This window comes from Dermochelys coriacea, chromosome 7 (genome assembly GCF_009764565.3).
Source record: "Dermochelys coriacea isolate rDerCor1 chromosome 7, rDerCor1.pri.v4, whole genome shotgun sequence".
In the NCBI taxonomy this organism is placed as follows: Eukaryota; Metazoa; Chordata; order Testudines; family Dermochelyidae; genus Dermochelys; species Dermochelys coriacea.
Genome location: NC_050074.1, coordinates 1,033,885 through 1,053,545, shown reverse-complemented (window position 1 = coordinate 1,053,545; position 19,661 = coordinate 1,033,885). Strand labels below are relative to the sequence as shown.

At 60.5% G+C, this 19,661-nt stretch overlaps 1 protein-coding gene across 5 annotated transcripts; it reads left to right on the top strand.

Annotated features, from left to right (window-relative positions):
- Positions 1–5,894: 5,894 nt before the first annotated feature.
- KLHDC8B (kelch domain containing 8B) lies at positions 5,895–19,442 on the top strand. Of its 5 annotated transcripts, XR_005294000.2 has the most exons (7): positions 6,329–6,476; positions 9,101–9,937; positions 12,351–12,515; positions 13,223–13,447; positions 14,005–14,106; positions 18,492–18,785; positions 19,245–19,442. XR_005294000.2 is itself a non-coding variant. In XM_038410076.2 (6 exons), exons 2-6 carry the CDS (start codon positions 9,547–9,549, stop codon positions 18,530–18,532), a joined length of 924 nt encoding a protein of 307 aa, XP_038266004.1. In that variant the 5' UTR covers positions 5,895–6,020; positions 9,101–9,546; the 3' UTR covers positions 18,533–19,442. The 5 variants fall into 5 exon arrangements, 4 of the variants coding, with proteins under 4 accessions (XP_038266004.1, XP_038266006.1, XP_038266003.1 ...); XM_038410076.2 differs by lacking the exon at positions 6,329–6,476 and adding an exon at positions 5,895–6,020 and having other exon boundaries at positions 18,492–19,442; XM_038410078.2 differs by having other exon boundaries at positions 6,328–6,476; positions 14,005–14,111; positions 18,492–19,442.
- Positions 19,443–19,661: the final 219 nt, after the last annotated feature.

Sequence of the window (19,661 nt, the reverse complement as noted above, 5' to 3'; positions counted from 1 at the left end):
CGGGCCAGGTCCAAGTTGAGCTCAGAGTCAGCAGTGATTCCTCAGTGTGAGTGTGGCACAGAGCTGATCCCACAGCTGGGGCCAGGCAGTGTGCACTTGGAAGAAGCAGCAGTTCAATTTACAGACTCTGCCTGTGGTCCTGGGGAATCTGTCTATGGTGTTAGCATTGCAGTGCCTGCTCTGGGGCTGCTTCGCACCTGGAGCTAGTCAGAACCGACTCCAGGTTAACTACTAGTGTGTAATGTTTCTGTTCTTTGGACAGTGAAGTCCAGACATCTTATTACCCCTCCTGCTAGAATTCCCCTGAAAGAGTTGGAAGGGTTTTTAACAGGGCAAACCCTGCTGTTTTCTAACCTCCTGCTAGTTAATATATTTACTGAAACAAACATTCCGCCTGAGGCAGAAGCCTGGTATGGGGCATTTCAGCCCAAATGGTAAAAGTTGAGCAAAGTTATAAGCAACTTGAACCCAGAGTCTTGCAGCAGAAAGGCACCCTTCGCTGTAGCCATTGCGGCTTGCGCTGCCTCCAGTGAGCACACTGCTCTGTTGTAACCTCCCTGCACCACCCGCAGTGCTGTGTGCTGCTTGTCTGGGCATTTGCCTTCAAGCTTCTAGGTGGCTACCCCACCAGCCCATCCATTAACCTGAGTGGGCTGGCTGGTGGGTCCTGGGGCATGCAGATGAGCACTGTACCGGATTTACCCCTCGAGTCCTAGGTGGAAACAGGAATCCCAGGATCAGCCCCGGTCTTTGTCTTGGCTTCTCCTTTGTGATATGTGTGATCGTCTAAGGGGGTGTCAACACAGGAGGGTAACTCCTAGCAGTGTTAGCTATACCATGCGTGTGCCCTAAAAATGGCAGTGTGCCTGGAGCGGCCGGCTAGGCCAGCTGGCCCAGCACTTCCCTCGGGGTTCAGCCAGGATTGTACTCAGGGCGTGACACCAGCCTGCGGCAACCATTGTATTTTTAAGATGCTAGCTTGAGCGGAGCTAGTGCTGGTATGTCTCCTAGAGCTGGAAAGTGCACTAACAGCTCCAGTGTGGACGTACTCGGGGGTGGGGCAATTAGGAAGGAAGTGAAGGCAGGAAAGATGGGTGTTGCGGACAGGGAGCCAGCTTCTTAGAGGTCTCAGGACTTGGGGTGGAACCGGATCTGGAGGAATCAGAGCTGAGGGTTACAGGGGAAAGGTTACCAGCTCCCAGGGCAGGGTGGGGGTGCGTGTGTGTGGCCTAGCATCCTCCACTAGGGGCCCTGTACCAAGGAGAAAGGGGGATGTGCTAGCAGCAGCCCAGAGAGCACGCTCCCTGGCTCTGTGGGCCCCAAGGTATAGCATAGTGCTGGTTGGTGGATCCGTTTGCATAAGTATGCTACAGGTGGTTGCAAAATTATCCACCCCTTTCTAAATTCGGTGCATAGGATCAGTGCAGCCTTGCCTCCAGGAGTGAGTCCCTTAGCCGTGCAAAATGTCCAAATCGGATCTGACTATACATATTGTGACAAAGCTCAGTCCTTGCCTCCGTGGGTCCTGCATTTCCTGGCGGATTTCGCTAGCCTCAGAGGCTCACTGTGACCCTCCACGTAACCCTTCTTTCTCTAGAGGCAAGGGTCACAGTCTACTGGGCCATTTTCATCATAAGCCAGCGAGGAGAAGTTATCCTTCCTTGCACAATCTCTGTTGTCTTCCAGTCTCAGTGATTAAAGAGGGGGCAAAGGTGGAGGGGGGGAGCCCAGGCCCACCCTCTACTCCGGGCTCCAGCCCAGGGACCCTAATAGTATCAGCTATGGTAGCTGACCTTTTAGAAACATGACATGTACAATTCCCTGGGCTACTTCCCCCACAGCAGCCCTCAGTTCCTCAAGCTCCACTTCACCCTTCCTCAGGGCCTCCTTCCTTGTGCCTGATATGATGTGTACTGCTCAGCCTCTCCAACAGCACAACTTCCTCCCGCAGCTCCTGACATGCACCCCCACCTGACTAACTGGGAGGCTTTTAGCTAGTTTCAGCCAGCCCCTGATTGGCTTCAGGTGTCCCAATAACCTAGCCTTCTCCCTGCCTTCTGGAAAGTTCTTAATTGGCCCCAGTGTCTTAATTGACCTGGAGCAGCTGCCATTTCACTTAACCTGGTACCAGGGATTTGTCCAAGAGGTCTTCCACGAGACCTCTCCAGGCTGCCGGTCTTCTAACAGGACCTCCTCTGGACCTGGAAACTGTTCACAGTGACCAGGTCCATGGCGGCCTCCATGGGGGAAGATCTCCTTGCAGAGCCCCTGCTAGACAACCCCCAGTTCTGTGTGCAGGTGGCGGAGTCCCCCTCGGTGCGCCAGAGGTTGGTCCTGGCAGAGGTCACCAGAGTCAGAGACCTCCTGGACTACGACCAGGGAGACTGGCTGGATCCCCTGACGCTCACTCAGCGCATGGGGCTCTCCATACCTCGTACTTCCCTGCGCGTACTTCAGGAGGTGAGGGCTGCTTTGCCACCCACTGCTCGGGTTTACCTTGACCGGGTCCTAAGGGAGAGCGTGCTCCATGCCCACCCTCCACGCCAGGCCCTACAGACCTTTTCATCGGGCCCCTGCCCCGTGGACCTGACTGACGCCCCTGCCCCTTCACCGTGAGCCAGCTACATGAGCTGAAGCCGGTCCGTTTCCAGACCGCGCCAAGGAAACATCTATACACACTCGTGCTCCACACCCTTCATGTCCTCACCCTCGCGTCCTGCCCTGACACAAAGTGGTGGGACCTCCTGCCACCCCTAGAGGGTGAGGAGCCCCAGTGGGCCAGCTTCTATTCCATCTTGGTCCCGAGGCCCGCTGGGGATATCGGTTGGCGGCTCCTTCACGGGGCCATGAGCACGGGCGTGTACTTGGCGTGGTTCACCCCAATCCCGGACACCTGCCCCTTTTGCGGCATGAGGGAAACCCTGGCACACGTCTACCTAGAGTGTGCCAGGCTGCAGCCCCTATTCTGGCTCCTCATGAATATTTTGTTAAGATTTTGGTTGCACTTTTCCCCTCACCCTCTTATCTATGCACTCCCTGTCTGTGGCCCCACCAAGTCACGGGACCTCCTGGTCAACCTCCTCCTGGCCCTGGCTAAAATGGCCATCTATAAAACCAGAGTCAGGAGGTTGGCCAATGGAGTCTCCTGTGACTGTGGGGCCTATTTCTGATCCTCCGTCCGTTCACGCCTCTGGGCAGAGTTCCTCTGGACGGTGTCCACTGAGTCCCTTGATGCCTTCGAGGAGCAGTGGGCGCTGTCCGGGGTTCTCTGCTCGGTGTCCCCGTCCGGTTCCCTTCGTTTGACCCTTTGACTGCACTCCTGTCCCTGTTGTTCATTAGTTGTCCCCCGTAATTATTTGGCTTTCCAGGTCCTGTGGATCCCCCTCTTAGGCTGGGGCAGGGATCCTTTAGCCGTGGGTGGGCTTTGCCCACCCATTTCCTGGATCCCAATAAGACTAGGGATTTGTTTAGCCTGGAGTTAATATATCTATCTCCCACTACTTTTCTATAGCCATCTGGCCTAGTCCCATCACAATACAAAATGATGGGGTCTAAATGCGTTGTGACCACCTGAGAGAGAGATCTTGGAGTCCTTGTGCATAGTTCTCTGAAATCATCCACTCAATGTGCAGCAGCTCAAAAAAGCAAACAGAGAAACAATTACAAGAGAGAGAGAAGACAGAAAAATCATATTGCCTCTGTATAAATCCATGGTACGCCCATATCTTGAATACTGGGTGCAGATGCAGTTGCCCCATCTCAAAAAAGGTCTATTGGAACTGGAATAGTGCAGAGAAGGGCAACAAAAGTGATTGGGGAATGGAACAGGCTCCGGCTGAGGAGAGAGTACAAAGACTGGCACTGTTAGCTTGGAAAGAGACGACGTAGGGGGCATATGCTCGAGGGCTGCACAACCATGACGGGTGAGGAGACAGTGAATGAGGACATGTCATTTACCCCTGGGCAGTGGGTACGAGAGGCCAGGCGAGGTTATGCCACCCTCCTCCCACTTGTCATCTTCCCCCCGGCCCTGCCAGTGCAGCTCCTCTTCCTGCCCTCTTCCCCAAGAGCCCCTCGCCCGTTCCTCCTTCCTCCGAGGCCCCTGCCTGCCAGAGCTGTGGGAGTGGGGTCCTGGAGGAGGGGATGGGGAGGCTGAGCCGGAGCCGGAGCGCTTCAGATGAGGGGGCGGAGAGGGGTGGGCCGAAGGGCTTGGAGGTGGAGAGGAGCAAGCAGTGGGTGGGGGAGGAGAGTGGGGCCTGGGGTGGAGCATGGGTGGGGTCTTGCTGGAGGAGGCTGAGCAGGAACAGGCCTGGGAGTGGGGCAGGGCCACGATCCTGGTGCCACAGGCCCCTGTCCCACTTCTGGGGAGCTTCTGCTGGCACTCGCGCCCAGCTTCCCCAATGCAGGAGTCACAGGGCCACCCCTGAATTGACTCCTGCCTATAACACTGCAACCCAATGACATTATAGGCAGCAGGTTTAAAACAAACACAAGGCAGTGCTTCTTCGCACACCGCCCGCCCAGCCAGTCTGCAGAGTGTGCCACAGTCTCTGTGCCGGGGGTACGAAGGCCAAAAGTGTAACTGGGTTCAAAAAACAAACTAGATCAGTTCTGGAGGACGGGTCTGTGACGTTATTGACTTGAACTGGGACCATATAGAACATTGTTGCAACCAAGGTCCTATAGTGGCACTAAATCTTGTATAAAGGGGGTCAAATAAGGTGTCTAAGACAAGGTGATGGTTTGCTGGTTAGGATTATGCTGTCTGTATGTGTATCATTTTGTTGTCGAAGTTATGAACATTGGCTCTATACTGTCTGCAGTTCAAACTTGTGCTATGCTTCTGCGTGACACCCCAGACACGTCGGTGTCAGCTCTGCCTAGCCTGCTGGATGGCCCATTAAGGACCATCAGCTACACAACCGACCCATTGAGAGAAGGCAGACTATGGAGAGAACTCTGAGGTGTTTCCAGGCCAGGGGATGGACAGCTTGTCTTTGGGACAAAGAAAGAAAGACCGCATGGCAAGAGACTTTCAAAAGCCGCTGCAGCTCCTCCATCTTGTCTTCAATCCTGCTTCTGACCTCTGGAGGGACTTTGCTACAAACTGAAGCTTTGAACCCAGGACTGAAAGACCCATCCCAGCTGGGGATGTTCTCCAGAGACTTGATTTGAACCTGCCGTTTATTCCATCGCTGCTGCAAGCCTGAACCAAGAACTTTGCCATTGTATGTAACTGATTCCATTGAACCAATTCTAGCTCTCACCTCTATCTTTTTCCTTTTATGAATAAACCTTTAGATTTTAGATTCCAAAGGATTGGCAACAGCGTGATTTGTGGGTAAGATCTGATTTGTATATTGACCCGGGTCTGGGGCTTGATCCTTTGGAATCGAAAGAACCTTTTTTCTTTTACTGGTTTATTGGTTTTCATAACCCTTTATCCCCATAACGAGTGGCACTGGGGGAGATACGGGGAAACTGGAGTGTCGAAGGGAATTGCTTGTGTGACTTGGGGTTAGTCAGTGGGGTGAGACCAAAGTCTGCTCTGTTTGGCTGGTTTGGTTTCCCTTAGAGGTGGAAAAACCCCAGCCTAGGGCTGTAACTGCCCTGCTTTGAGCAGTTTGCCTTGAATTGGCACTCTCAGTTGGGTCCTGCCAGAACCAGCATCTTACAGGGTCCACCAACAGCTGTTAGCCAGGATGGGTGTCCCTAAGCCTGTGTCCTGGGTGTCCCGAAGCCTCCAACTGCCAGAAGCTGGGAGTGGGCGACAGGATGGATCATTCGATAATGCATCCGATGAAGTGAGCTGTAGCTCACGAAAGCTTATGCTCTAATAAATTTGTTCGTCTCTAAGGTGCCACAAGTCCTCCTTTTCTTTTTGCGAATACAGACTAACACGGCTGCTGCTCTGAAACCTGCCCCGTTCTGTTTGCTTCCCCTGCTGCACCTGGCCACTGCCAGAGCCAGGACACTGGCCCAGACGGACCATTGGTCTGAGCCCGCACGGCCCTGCTGAGGTGAGTCTGAACGCCCCAGCCAGGTAGGTGGGGGGGGGGCGTGTCAGGGATTGCTGGCTCCTGGGGGAGAAGGGGGGCTGGCCCCCCTGTTCCCCCCAGCCTCCAGCTGTTCGGCGGGGTCAAGGCTAGAGGGGCACTGTCTGTCCCAGCAGCGGGGGCCTCTCCCAGCCCAGGGCCAGCCCCCGCCCTCGTTTCACCCGGGTGAGCGCGGCCGGCGGCTGCCGTGGCCGCGGGGGGAGCAGCGGGCGAGGCGCTCCGAGGTGGGGCCACCCGCTGCGCCCCCGCGTCTCCCCGCAAGGGCTGGATGGGCCGCGCCCCCGCATCTGGCCGCGGCTCGGGAGCGGGGGAGGCGCCGCCGGCCCGTCAGCTCGGCGCAGCGCCCGGCGCGGGGTGTTTCCCGGCGCTCAGCCGCGCCGCTCGGGGAAGCCGGAGCCGCGGCGGACCCGCGCCCCGGAGGTGAGAGCCGCCCTGCGCCGGTCCGCGGGGCCGCTGCTCCCCGCCCCGGGGCCCCCCAGCGCCCCCCGGGCTGCCGCGCGTTCCCCCCAGCTCCCCGGGCTGCCGGGACCCCCCTGCGCGTCCCCCCCAGGTCCCCGGGACCCCCCCTGCGCGTTTCCCCCCTTCCCGGGCGCTCCCAGCGCCCCTCGGGCTCCCGGGACCGCCTGTGCGTCCCCCCCAGCTCCCGGGGTCCCCTCAGCCTCCCCCGGGCTGCCGGGACCCCCCGCGCGGGCGTCACCCGCCCCCGGACTGCGGACTCCGGGAAAGTTTCTGCCCCCGCCCCGTCGGTGCCGTGAGCCAGAGGGAGCCCGAGGCGCCCCGGGGTGCGAACCGCCCCGCAGCGGGGCCGCTGGGAAGGACGCGGGTCCCGGGGGCTTGGCCGGAGCCAGCTGCTCTGAGCGGCTCCCACGGGCCGGGCGGGCTCCCCCGCGGGTGGCGGCCCCAGGGCGGGCCTGCGTTTCGGTTCAGATCGCCCCGTCTGGGGTGCGCTCCCCCCCAGTGCCCTGCCCACTAGCTGCTGGAGGGGTCTCTGCCCCGTCCCCCTCCGCTCCAGCCCCCGCTACCCAGCGCCGCACCCCCCCCTCCGGCGCCCTGCAGGGCTCAGCCCGGGAGCCGTGGCGGGCGATCCCAGGCCTGGTGCAGCGCGGCCCATTGGCTCCGCCCCGCGGAGGGCAGCGCACGTGGGGAAAGGGAAGATGCAGCCCCCCCCAGCAGAGCAGGGAGCCCAGGGGGGCAGCAAGTACCAGGCTCGGAGGCTGGCTGAGCCCCTGCCCGCTCAGTGCATGGTCAGCGGCCTGGCTGTGCCCCCAACTGCCCATCCCACGCCTGTCCGCTGGGTCAGCCTGGGGCTGGGGGGGTCTCTGGCTCTAGCTCGGCCTGGGGGGCTGCTGGAGGGGGGGTCTCTGGCTCTAGCTTGGCCTGGGGGGGCTGCTGGAGGGGGGGTCTCTGGCTCTAGCTCGGCCTAGAAGGGGCTGCTGGGGGGGTCCTCTGGCTCTAGCTCGGACTGGGGAAGGGGGGGCTGCTGGGGGGTCTAGAGTGCTAGCTTGGGCGGGGAGGTGTCTCTGGTCTGCTCTGCAGATGGCAGGAGCCTGGCTGGGTGCTCACAGCCGGTCTCCTGGCCGTACCGCGCTGCATGCCGAGAAGCTGCATCCCGAGAAGTGGGGCCAGCTCCACCCAGGGCAGCCAGGGCCCTGCAGCTGAAGTGGTTTTCCAGCCACCTGGGTGGGCTGCACTGTCCGGCTGGGACTTGGTGCTGCCAGTGCAGCTGGCAGCGCGGCTCTGACGCTCCTGGCTGTTGCTGTCTCTCTGGCTGGCTGGGCCCAGGGCTTGGGGGTGAAATGAGAACACGCCTCTTGCTGAGCCTGGGCTCTGCCCTGACTTGGCTCCAGGAGCTGGTGCCTGGCGCTTTGCCTGGCTGGGTGCAGCAGGCAGCCCTTGTGCTCAGCGCCCAGTGGGCTCCTGGGGGAGAGGTGTTGTGTTACATGGGAGCAGGTGCCTGCCCCCACCTAGCACAGGTTTCAAGCTGCCGTTGCTGTAGTGGGGGAGCTTTGGGGCAATCCCTGGAAATGGGAGAGGCTGACTCTGCGCCTGGGGTGGGCTGGGAGGCCTTTGACGTCTTCCCTGCGGCGGCCAGCAGCAGCCTGGCTTCCGGGGCATGGGTTCCTTGCCGAGTGCACAAGAGGGAGTTCAGAGCTGAGACTTGAGCAGGGACCCACCCTCTGGACTTTATGGATCGCTGCGGATGATGCAGCTCTCGCCATGAAGCTGTTCAAGGGGAAGATAAGTGAGTTGGGAACTCCTTGCTGTGGCAGTTCTCTGACCGGGGCCTGGGTGTCTGGGCTCATGATTGCACTGGAGGCAGGCCTGGAGACCTCCCCAAAGGAGCAAGGCACCTGCCAGCCACTCACTAGGTTGCTGTGGGGGAATCTAGCTGCTGCCTCCCCAGGAGTTTGAAACATCCAGAGTCTGAACAGAGCCCAGGCGCTTCCTGTCTTGGGTCCTGCATCCCTCTCCTGGGGCGGATCCTCTATGTAGTGCCCTGTGCTGAGAGTTTACCCCACGCCATCCCTGCCCAGTCCCTGGAGCCAGGGCTGACTCCGACATGCAGTCCCTGTGGCGGGGCTAACCCTTCAAGGGCCATGTGGCAGGTGCAGCATCAAACACACGCTTTGCACAGATTCTTTCCTGAGTCCTGTGAGAAATGCAGAGCTCTGCATAAACCCGACATGCTATTCCCTGCCTCAGTTTCCTCACAATTCCAGGGCACTGGCTGGGCTGGGGTCAGGGTCCTCTGGAGACACCCAGAGTCCTGCTCCAGTGTCTGGCTTGTGCTCTCTCCCTAGGTCAGCTTGCTTCCTCTGACCTTGCTCCTGTCCAAACTTCCAGGCTCTGGGGGTCCACAGGGGACAAAGGCAGCTGGGACTCCTGGCCCTGGCTGGGCCTGGCAGGCAGCTGCTCAGAGAGCTATTTGTGCCAGTGTTGTCGGATCGCCTCTCTGCTCCCTGCCTCTACCAGATGCATTTTCTGCTCCTCCTGCAGCGGATGGGCCAGAGCCTGGCCCCCTCACATGTCTTCTCCCCCTTCAGGCAGGAGCCGGTGGAGGGAAGAGGAGCTGCAGAAACTCCAGTCTGAGCAGGGCCAGACCTAAAACCACGCACCAGGCAGGAGTGTCCAGCTGCCATGGCAGAGCCCTGCTCCAGAACCGCTGCACCTGTCTGGCTGGGCCAGCGGAACTGACCTGCAAGCGGCTGAGTCTGGGGTGTTTCCTGCCTGTTACTGTAAGACGATGCTAGCAGCTCCGAGTAGGAATTGACCTCTCCCCGCCCTGGGGATCCGTCCCATCGGAGCCAGTGGCCACCGGGCACTACAGGCCTGGGCCCCCTCCCATAGGGCTTGAGGCGGAATTGCCCTCACAGGAGCATCGCTGCAGCTGCTGGCCGTGGGTGGAGTTGTCTGCCCAGAGCAGAGCCCTGAGGATGCCCCGCTGGGAGCCTAGGTGAGAGGTGCTGCAACGGCTCCCCCCTGAGGTACCATGCCGGTTCCCGCTATGGCAGCCACCACTGCCAGGTCTTTCTTCTGGGAGGCCTTCCCTCCCATGCCCACCTGCCGGGTGTACTGCAGCCCTGCGTACCAGGACGGGCACCTCTTTGTGGCGGGGGGCTGTGGCCAGGCGGGGCTGCCCCTGGACACCGTGGAGATGCTGGATGTGCTTTCCCAGAAGTGGACGGTGCTCCCTCCGCTCCTCACACCCCGGGCTGGGGCGGCTGCAGTGGCCCTGGGGAAGCAGGTCCTGGTGATGGGGGGCATGAATTCCAGGCAGAGCCCCCTGGCCTCCGTCGAAGTCTTCAACACAGATGAGGGCAAGTGGGAGAAGGCGGCAGCCCTGGCCCAGCCATCCATGGGCATCTCTGCCGTCGAGAGAGGTGAGCTGGGCAGAAGTGCATTGAATGAAAATGTCCCTTAACTGCTTCTGGGCACCCAGCCCCCTACCCTTCCCCCTGGAGCCTTGGGCATTTGCCTCTGCCCTCCTCCCCACCCCGGGCTCCTGGCTCTCCCCTCCCACCACTTAGGCCTCATTCCCATCCCCGCTGCAGGCCCGAAGGGGCAGGGGGCCGTGGCCCCACCGCGATGGCTGTGGCAGGCTGAGCTGCAGCTCTGAACTGCTGGGGTGTGGCGGGCGGCTCAGCATGTGGCTGGTCCAAGGCAGGGGTCACAGAGCCGAGCTGGATCGGTGCGCGCCAGGCAGGTGTCGGTTCTGGGTGCTGGAAGCAGGGGTGTCCGTACCCGCTCCCCAGGCCTGCGCCCGAGCTCTCTGCCCTGTGCCCGCCCGTCACACAGACCCAGCAGGGGTTCGCGAGCAGCCCCAGGGCTGGGCCAGAGGGGGCTGTGCTATGCAGAGCATACTGGGGAGCCTGTCCCCAAAAGATGGGTGGCCAGGGAGGCCCCAGGCTGCTGCGAGAGCCCTGGGATGGGGCAGTGTCCGTGCTCACCTCTGGCCCAGTGGCTTGGACCCCTGGATGGGGTGTGTGGCCAGTTTAGCCTCCTGTGCCCCTCCCCCTGGAAGCACCGGGTGCGCGGCCTGCCCAGAGGCACAGATGGAAACCAGCAGGCCTGTGCCCTCGGAAGGGAGCCGGCGTCAGGCCGTTCTCGTGGCAGTGGTGCTACCTGACCCCACATGCTGGGGCGCTTGGCCTCTGCCAGGGTCCCCGTGGTGCTGTGTGCATGCCAGGAGCAGCTCCCTTCCTGCGGGCAGGGTCCTCCGCCCCGCTGCAGCCCCTTCTGCCTGGTGCCCCTGGCTGGGCAGGGCAGCAAGCAATGGGGTACAGAGCTGCCCTCGCAGGCACCGGGTGAGCAAATCAGCCAGGGCGTGTGGTAGTGAGCGGCCAGGCCCTTAGCCCAGTAGATGCTGCCAAAGGGCCCAGGCCAGGGCAGCGTCCAGAGGGAGCCTGGCCCAGACTGGCAGCCCCTCCATGTGACCTGGGGCACGGCCCTTCACCTGGCTGGGCTTCCCCTCCCCTCCCCTCCCCTCCTGCCGCTGGGGACTGGCCCAGCCAGGGGCGGGCGTGAGGGTCTGCAGCAATGGGGCACCCCCCGAACGTAGGCTGAGCCCCTCCGAGGGGTGGAGGCTTCTCCCCAGCTCGCTCCTGAGCTTCTTGCCCGGGGCACCCCAGGGACCTTGGGGGCGAGGAGAGGCCGTTGGCCTGGGCCCTCTGGGACAGGCCTGCAGCCCCTGGGCCCTGCCAGCTGCGGGCGTCGCATGGCAGCCAGAGCAGGGCTGGGGAAGCAGCCTTTGGGCAGCATGGCTGGGTTGCCATGGCGTCTCCAGGGAGACGGCGCCAGGGACTAGAATTAGCTGCGAGGCCCCGTGGTCCAGGCTATTTTCAGTGTGTCTGGGGGAGCGGGGTGCTGGCGCCGGGTGGGAAACAACCAGGCAGCAGGTGCCGGGGCCCAGCCCCCTGCCCGCCCCGTGCGGTGTGCCATCCCGGGGCTGGCGGGGCCCCCGCTGCAGGCCCGGGTGCTGGAGGGGTGGTGGGAGGCGTGGGGCACTCACCCCATCAGTGCCCTGGGGCAGGCCAGGGTCCGGGACACGGGGTGAGGGGAATTCAGGGGGACTGCAGCTCCCATCCCACAGGCGGGCTCCCCGCTGTGCCAGCCCTGGCCCCTGCACCAGCCACCCTTCCCCCCCCGCACCCTTCCCCCATTGACCCCATCCCCCCCGGCACCGACCCTCTCCCCCTGCACCCTCCCCCCTACTGACCCCATCCTCCCCCCCTGCACCCTCCCCTCCTACTGACCCCATCCTCCCCCCCGGCACCGACCCTCCTGCCCTGTGCCATCCCCTCCCGGCACTGACCCTGTCCCCCTGTGCTGTCCCCCTACCCCCCGGTTTAAGGCCGGCTGTGGATTCGTGGGTTTACTGCCCCGGCCGTCCTGTGCCATCATGGCCCCCCTACCACAGGCATAAGAGCTGCCTCCTGTGGTCCTGGTTGGAGCTGCCCCACTGGGTCCTGGGCTCCGAACCGCGCCCCAGTCCTGGGGGCTGGGGCTGCCTGGCTCTGCCAGGCCCAGCACTTTGGGGGGACGTGGGCAGCAGAGCTCAGCGAGCCAGGGCTCCTCGGTCGGCCACTCACCCCCATTCCCCGTCAGCTCCCCTACTCTCTCACGGCCCCCCTTTTCCCCACTGGCTCCCCACATTCTTTGCTGGCTCCCCCGCTCTGTCACAGCCCCCCATCCCCTGCTGGCTCCCTCGCTCTCTCACCCCACAACCATCCCCCGCTCTTTTGCCCCTACCCGGTCCTTGCTTTCCCTCCCGTCATGTCCCCTCCTCTCTTGCAGACGGTTTGGTCTATGCTCTTGGGGGCATGGGTGCAGACACCTCTTCTCAGGCACTAGTGCGGGTCTATGAGCCAGCGACTGCCCACTGGCAGCTTCTGCCCTCCATGCCCACCCCCTGCTATGGGGCATCTGCCTTCCTGCAGGGCAACAAGATCTTCCTCCTGGGTAAGTGGCACTGTCTGGCACAGGGACAGTGGGTGAGATGGAGGGTGCAGGGATGCAGCATTTCCCCTGGGGAGCCCCCCACATCCTGTGTCCTGCCCCGCTGCCCACAGCGCCCCCTGCTGCAAGCCCCCCAGCCTGTGCCCTGTCCTTCCCCCCCCACAATGCCCCCCCACAGCCTGTGTCCTCGCTCGCTGCCCACAGCACCCCCTGCTGGGAGAGGCTGGGGCTGGAGCAGCAGGAAACTTCCCCTACAAACAGTGCCCTGCCCCCACAGCACCCCCTGCTGGGACAGCTGAGACTGAAGCAGCTGCAGGGGAGTGGTACAGCTCCAGACTCCTAACTGGACTGGGGCAAAATCTCTCCTCATCCCAGGGCTTCGCTGGGCCCTGCCTGTGGAGCGTCTCTTTGTTCACAGCCCCTGTGCCCCAGAAGCCAGCTTGGCTCCTGGCTGCTCTGCTGCAGAAACATTAATAACCTTTATTAAACATGCAAATGAGCCTGGCGAATCTCGGTCCAGATTCCAGCTCTGGGTGCCCAGGATGTCCCGCAGAGACCTGCCCCCCCGGCTCCTCACTGGGCACAATCCACAGCCCATGCTCTGCAGAGCACATGCAGCCTGGTGTTGACTCCCATCCCTTGTGACAGGGTGATGGGGGGGTGAAGGCCTTAGCGGCCCAGACCTCTCTCAGCATCTCCTCCCTCCACAGGCGGGAGGCAGGGCAAGCTGCCCGTCACTGCCTTCGAGGCCTTCGACCTGGAGACAAGGAGCTGGACGCGCTATCCCAGCGTCCCCAGCCGGCGGGCCTTTGCCAGCTGCGCCATGGCCGACGGCTGCTTCTTCAGCCTCGGGGGCCTGCAGCAACCGGGACCCCACAACTTCTACTCCCGGCCCCACTTTGTCAACACAGTGGAGATGTTTGAGCCGGAGCAGGGTGAGCTGGTGTGAGGATCTCGTGCAGCCTGGGCACCCCGTGTGCCTGGCCAGCTGGGCTGCAGAGAGTGGGAGGGAACCTCCGACCCAGCTCTGTGCTTAGCTTCCTTATTCACGCTCCTGTTCTGTATGTGTCCTGTGACCCGGGGCAGGGTGCAGAAGGAGCCTGGCTCCAACTCCTGGAGTTTGGGGCTTTGAACCTCTGCCTCTGGCCCCACTGCTGAGCCACTGCCCTGGCACTGGGAGGCAGGAACGGCAGGTGGAAATCCTCTCCCAAAGCCCCTCCTCCACTCCCACCCTGTCCCCGTCTATGCACCTGGATGCTCTCTCCTCTGGTAGCAGCGGGGGGGCCCTGCCCCAGCTGTCTCACGCCTGGGGAGGGGGCGGGGTCCCATTCCTGTGCGCAGAGTTACAGCGGGCGAGCCTCCGGAGGCACCTGGCCCGGCTCCGTCCCTGCGTTCAGGGGAGGGCCAGCAGAGGGGAAGGTGCCCAGCACCCGGTGAGGCTCTTCTCCCGCCCGCTGCAGCAGGACGAGCCTGACCTGCCTCTTTCCTGCAGGGGCCTGGAGCAAGCTGGGCCGCGCCGTGCGCATGCGGGAGAAGAGAGCTGACTTCGTGGCTGGCTGCCTCGGCGGGCGAGTGGTGGTGGCCGGAGGCCTCGGTAACGTGGTGGGAGGGACGGGGGGGGTCATGCTTGTGCTCGGGTCCTGCTGGAGGTGTAACCGCTGGTGGGGCTGAGCCAAGTGGCAGCCTCTCAGGGAGGGAGCTGTGAGACAGACCTGCCCCCCCCACGCCCATGTCGGGGGCCGTGCCGTCCCACACATGCTGCTCTGTCAGTGGAGCTGAGCGGCTGGCCCTTCCCCTTCCTCCTGCCACAGGGCACCGAGTTCGGGGGGTTTCTCTGTGGGGGCTGAGAGCTCCGTGAATCCTGGGTCCCAGTCTCTCCTCTGGCTCCAGGCCTTGTTCCCTCCCGCAGCCCCTGCTCCTCCAGTCTCTGTTGGAGGCACTGGGATCATCTTGTCATCGTGCTACCCATGGGCAGGGTATCCTCAGGGGCCCCTCCCTGGCCATTCTGGCCCCCCGTGCAGTCAGACTCGAGATGGCCCAGATCCCCTCTTAAGGAGAGTGAGGAAGAGCAGGGCCGGAGCCCAACTTTTGCTTCTGTATAAACGTTGGTGTCTTATTAAGTCTCACTAGCTGGCACCCACTTATGGAGTGGCATCCATCTAGGTGTTCCCCTCACTTCTGTGCCCAGCCGTGGTGACTTCCAGGAAGGCACATGCCCGCTGGATCCGAAGCTGCTGTAGAACCAAGGGAGCGCCACACCTCCAGCTGTACTATCCTGTTTGTTCACCTCCCCGGGGTGGGCCAGGCCTGGGAAAGGTTAGACAGGGATGGAGACATGGGGGGAGCCCTGCAGGCAGCAGCGCCCCATGTGGGATGTGTGACAAAGCAGGGACTGGGGAGGATTGACTTGGGAATGTCACAAGGGAGTTTTACTGGAACTGTCTGCATTGGTAATGGGATCGCAGGGGGTGGCTTCACTGGAGGAACAATACCTGAGCCCAGGAGTGGGGTTGGGGCCAGGTGACACTTTTTCCGCAGGAAGCTGGACAAAGGCTGGAGGAGGAGCCGGGGGGAGGCTGGGGGAATTGGCTGGAGGGGGGTTTGAGTTTGGAAGTGGACTGGTGAAACAGAAGAAGCCCCAGGACTGGGGTCTAAGCTCCCTGTGTTCCCCCCCCCCCCCGATGGACCTAACTGAGGGGGTCCTGTTGTCTGTATCTACAAGCTCTAATTTAAATTGTGTTCCTGTCATCCAATAAACCTTCCATTTGGCTGGCTGGCTAAAAGTCGCAGTAAATCACAACACCTGGGGGGTGCAGGACCCTGACTCCCCCACACTCCGTAACAGGATGCGAGGCCAGCGCAGAAGTACACCAGCATGTCTCCCGCTGCTGGGCTGGCTGGTTGGGATGGTGCCTCGGAGCCACAGCATTGTCCGATGGGGATGCTGAGCTCCGGCTCTCTGAGGAGACTTTACCTGGCTGGTGAGCAGTCAGCAGCCTGGAGCTGAGTGCTGGGTGCCAGCTGAGGAACGCAGGCTCTGCCTTTCCAGCAAAGTGAAATCACTGGCAGCTGCTGGCTGCAGGCATCGTGGGCTGCTGCTCGTGTGAGGGTGCTGTCCTCGCTCTCCAGGGAGTGCCTGGTGTAGGGGGGATACAGCAGCATGGTTGGATCGGGGCACTGTTCAGCTACTCTCTGCAGGCCTGTGTCTAGGAGGAGCACCTAGCCTCTCTCGGCTCAGAGAACTGGAACAGGGCAGGGGAGGAGCGCACTGGCTGTGAGGCTGACGGGTGCTCCCTGGCTCTCCCAGCAAGGGTCTGTTAACTTGGGGAAAGCAGACAGCTGAATTTCTACAATGTGCTGCAGCAGACACAGGGCAGAGCCGGTGTTTGTGGGCAGCCCAGGTGCCTTGTGGTGTCCTGTGGTGACTATAAGGTGGATAGAAAGCTGGCTAGATCGTCAGGCTCAATGGGTAGTGATCAATGGCTAGTTGGCAACTGGTATCAAGCAGAGTGCCCCCAAGGGTCGGTCCTGGGGCCAGTTTTGTTCAATATCTTCATTCTCATTATGGTGCACAGAGACTGGCTATGGGAAGAAATCACGGCCACTTAGGACTTCATACTTGTCACTGTGTGGTGTGCCATGAGCCACCTGGGACCTGCAGGTGACAGCAAGTTTAGAACCTGGACCTCCTGCTCCAAACCACTGTCTGAGCTATAGTGTTGTTAGTCTGTAGCAGTACAGAGACTATGAAACACAAGTAAGAAGTTCTGATTCCAACCCTGCAGAGGGCAGTGGTGCATGAACAACAATGATCTGGAGGATGGCGTGGATTGCATCCTTGGCAAGTTTGCAGATGACACTAAACTGGGAGGAGTGGTAGATACGCTGGAGGGTAGGGATAGGATACAGAGGGACCTAGACAAATTAGAGGATTGGGCCAAAAGAAATCTGATGAGATTCAACAAGGACAAGTGCAGAGTCCTGCACTTAGGACGGAAGAATCCCATGCACCGTTACAGACTAGGGACCGAATGGCTCAGCAGCAGTTCTGCAGAAAAGGACCTAGGGGTTACAGTGGACGAGAAGCTGGATAGGAATCAACAGTGTGCCCTTGTTGCCAAGAAGGCCAATGGCATTTTGGGCTGTATAAGTAGGGGCATTGCCAGCAGATCGAGGGACGTGATCGTTCCCCTCTATTCGACATTGGTGAGGCCTCATCTGGGAGTACTGTGTCCAGTTTTGTGCCCCACACTACAAGAAGGATGTGGAAAAATTGGAAAGAGTCTAGCAGAGGGTAACAAAAATGATTAGGGGACTGGAACACATGACTTATGAGGAGAGGCTGAGGGAACAGGGATTGTTTAATCTGTGGAAGAGAAGACTGAGGGGGATTTGATAGCTGCTTTCAACTACCTGAAAGGGGGTTCCAAAGAGGATGGATCTAGGCTGTTCTCAGTGGTAGCAGATGACAGAATGAGGAATCATGGTCTCAAGTTGCAGTGGGGGAGGTTTAGGTTGGATATTAGGAAACACTATTACACTAGGAGGGTGGTGAAGCACTGGAATGCGTTACCTAGGGAGGTGGTAGAATCTCCTTCCTTAGAAGTTTTTAAGGTCAGGCTTGACAAAGCCCTGGCTGGGATGATTTAGTTGGGGATTGGTCCTGCTTGGAGCAGGGGGTTGGACTAGATGCCTCCTGAGGTCCCTTCCAGCCCCGATGGTCTCGGATTCTATGACTCTCCTGCTCTGTGCTGTGCGGCACAGCCAGAGCCGTTCCTATTCACTGGGAACAATGAGCTCTGCAAATGGACAGAAAAATCCATTTGGTTCCATTCCTGGCTCTTTTGTGCCAGGTCAGTTACCTGCGCAGTGTGGGGGCTGGGAGACGGGCGGCAGCGCGGCGGGACTCGGATCGACAGGCAGCTCGCGAAGCTTTTCATCTCCCACCTGTTCACAGCTCAGCAACCTGCACAGCATGTGAGAGTGACGGGCACGGTGCGGTGCAGTACTTCATCCCAGTCTCCTCTTGCACCCCTCTCACAGCTGTGCAAAGCACTAGTGTGAACGCTGTGTAAGGGGCAGAATTCACCTCAGGAAATACACCACCTTAACTCTTCCCCCATGGTCATCTGCAGAGCTCCCTGCCAGACCTCTGTCTTCCCACGATCTCAGTCCCACAGTGCTGGTGGACGGGGTGGGGGGCAAGGCCCTGTGATAGCATACATCCTCAGAGTCCTATGGTGGTCATGGAGGGGATGGCGCGGGGGCCGTGGTACAGCGCGATCCCTCGGCCCTGTGGCATTGGCTGAGGGGATGGCACGGGCAGGGACCAGCTGTGGCATTCAATTTTACAAACATGCAACATGAAACTAGTAGGGACCCCACAGGGCTCCAATCCCTGCCCTCACATCCCCAGCCGCCCTGTCAGACAATCTCATGCAAATGTGTCCAGTTATCTCTTAAAACTAGTTACGTTGTTTGTGTGCCCCACCACTCCAACTGGGTGGCTGTCCCAGAGCTGCCCCCTCTAATGCATTTAGACTTCCAGTGTCCACACTGACATATTCCTGGCCAGTTGTCCCTTGGTTCTTGGGCCAACTTTGTCCTTGAGCTTAAATAGCTCTTCGTCCCCCTGGTGGGTCCTCTAGCACTGAGCTCCCCTCTCGCCTTCTCCTCTGCTGGGCCAAAAAGCTAAGCTCGCCCTGTCTCCTCTCATGAGATGCTCCCCATTCTTCTGCACCGGATCAGTTAAAATTCCTCTTTCCTGACTGCGGGTGCCCAGAGCTGCACACAGCGTCCCAGCGGAGGGCTAGCCCTGTGCCTTGCCCCACGCACTCAGACTCTTCTGTCTCCACAGCCAAGCTTGCCTTTTTCACAGCCCTGTCCCACTGGTGCTCTTAGCCTGTGACCGACCCACACCCAGGTCTCATCTCCTCTGGTTGCTGCCCATTGATGGTTTGAATGTCTCATCTCTTGCAGGGAACCAGTCATTCCCCCCTGGGCTCAGTGGAAGGATTTAGCATACCAAGGAAGAAATGGGAGCTGTTGCCCCCCATGCCCACCAGTCGTTGCTCCTGCTCCAGCTACCAGGCCCCAAGCCTGCTGTTTGTGATCGGAGGGGTGGCACAGGGCCCCAGCGGCGCAGTCGAGGCTCTCTGCCTGCGGGAAGGGGCATGAAGCGAGCCCCTGGCAGAAGGATCCCACCAACAGAGCTGAGGGCAAAGTGCCTGAAGCTGGCGACGGGTGCCACGGAGAGCAAACTCTTTGGAGCTGGTGTGTAGCTCGTAGTTACTGAGTCGGGGCACTAAAGCAGTGACGTTGTTTTTTGCTCGTTAGGCTTTCAGAAGCTGAAATTAGTTTTCTAGTGTAGCTCAGAGATGGGAGCGGTCGGTCTGTTCTTGGGGGACAGGAGAGAACCAGGGCAGGGCAAACCGCAGAGGAGTCTGGAAGGAGTGTCAATGCCAGGGGATGGGGTGGCTCCCCAGAGCAGCTGAAGGGACTTCACGATCCTGGGGAATCCAAAGCTGGCTCTCAGATGTCAGGTCCTGTTGCGAACACTGCACTTCAGGGGTGGGGGCAACCTGCAGGGCAGCCACCTCCTCGTTCATGGAGCTCCAGGGTCCATCTGTCTGTCCCTCAGCAGTCTCTTGGGAGGAGAGCCAGCCCCTGGGTGGGGGAGCTGGTTTGAGCTGCCTGTTGTCCAGTGTGAATGTCTGTGCTGTCTTTGTGCAGATGTGTCTTATGCTGCGCAGTGAGGAGCACCAGTGACTCGCGGGAGGCCAGAGGAGAGCAGTGAGACGTGAGGCTGCTAGTGAATGCTGTATTATTGTAGCCCTGGTCCTGTGTCCCATGTAGCACATATGGTGCCCTGTATCTCAGTGCCTAGGAGGTGCTGTAGCACCTCAAATAAATGAAACAAGTGGAATTTGACTCTTGGTGAAGCTGTGTCTATCAAGGTCTCTCCTGCTGCTTGATCTGACAATGCCCAGAGTTTGCAGGGCAAAGTGCCTCTAGTTTATTCTGGGGGGTACAAGGGAGGGTAACGGGAGGCGCCTCCCGGAAGCCCCTCAGGTTTGAGCCCTCAGTGAGAGTGAAGGGGGCCGCTGTTCCTACTACCGCTCCCGAGGATGTTTGAGACCGTTACTGAGA

What these genes read in the sequence shown, in the direction of transcription:
- KLHDC8B (XM_038410078.2), top strand. Translation starts at nt 9,547, where the DNA reads ATGCCGGTTCCCGCTATGGCAGCCACCACTGCCAGGTCTTTCTTCTGG. An exon ending in CAACAAGATCTTCCTCCTGG is followed by an intron (nt 12,516 to 13,222) that starts GTAAGTGGCACT and finishes CTCCCTCCACAG; the next exon opens with GCGGGAGGCAGGGCAAGCTG. An exon ending in GATGTTTGAGCCGGAGCAGG is followed by an intron (nt 13,448 to 14,004) that starts GTGAGCTGGTGT and finishes TCTTTCCTGCAG; the next exon opens with GGGCCTGGAGCAAGCTGGGC.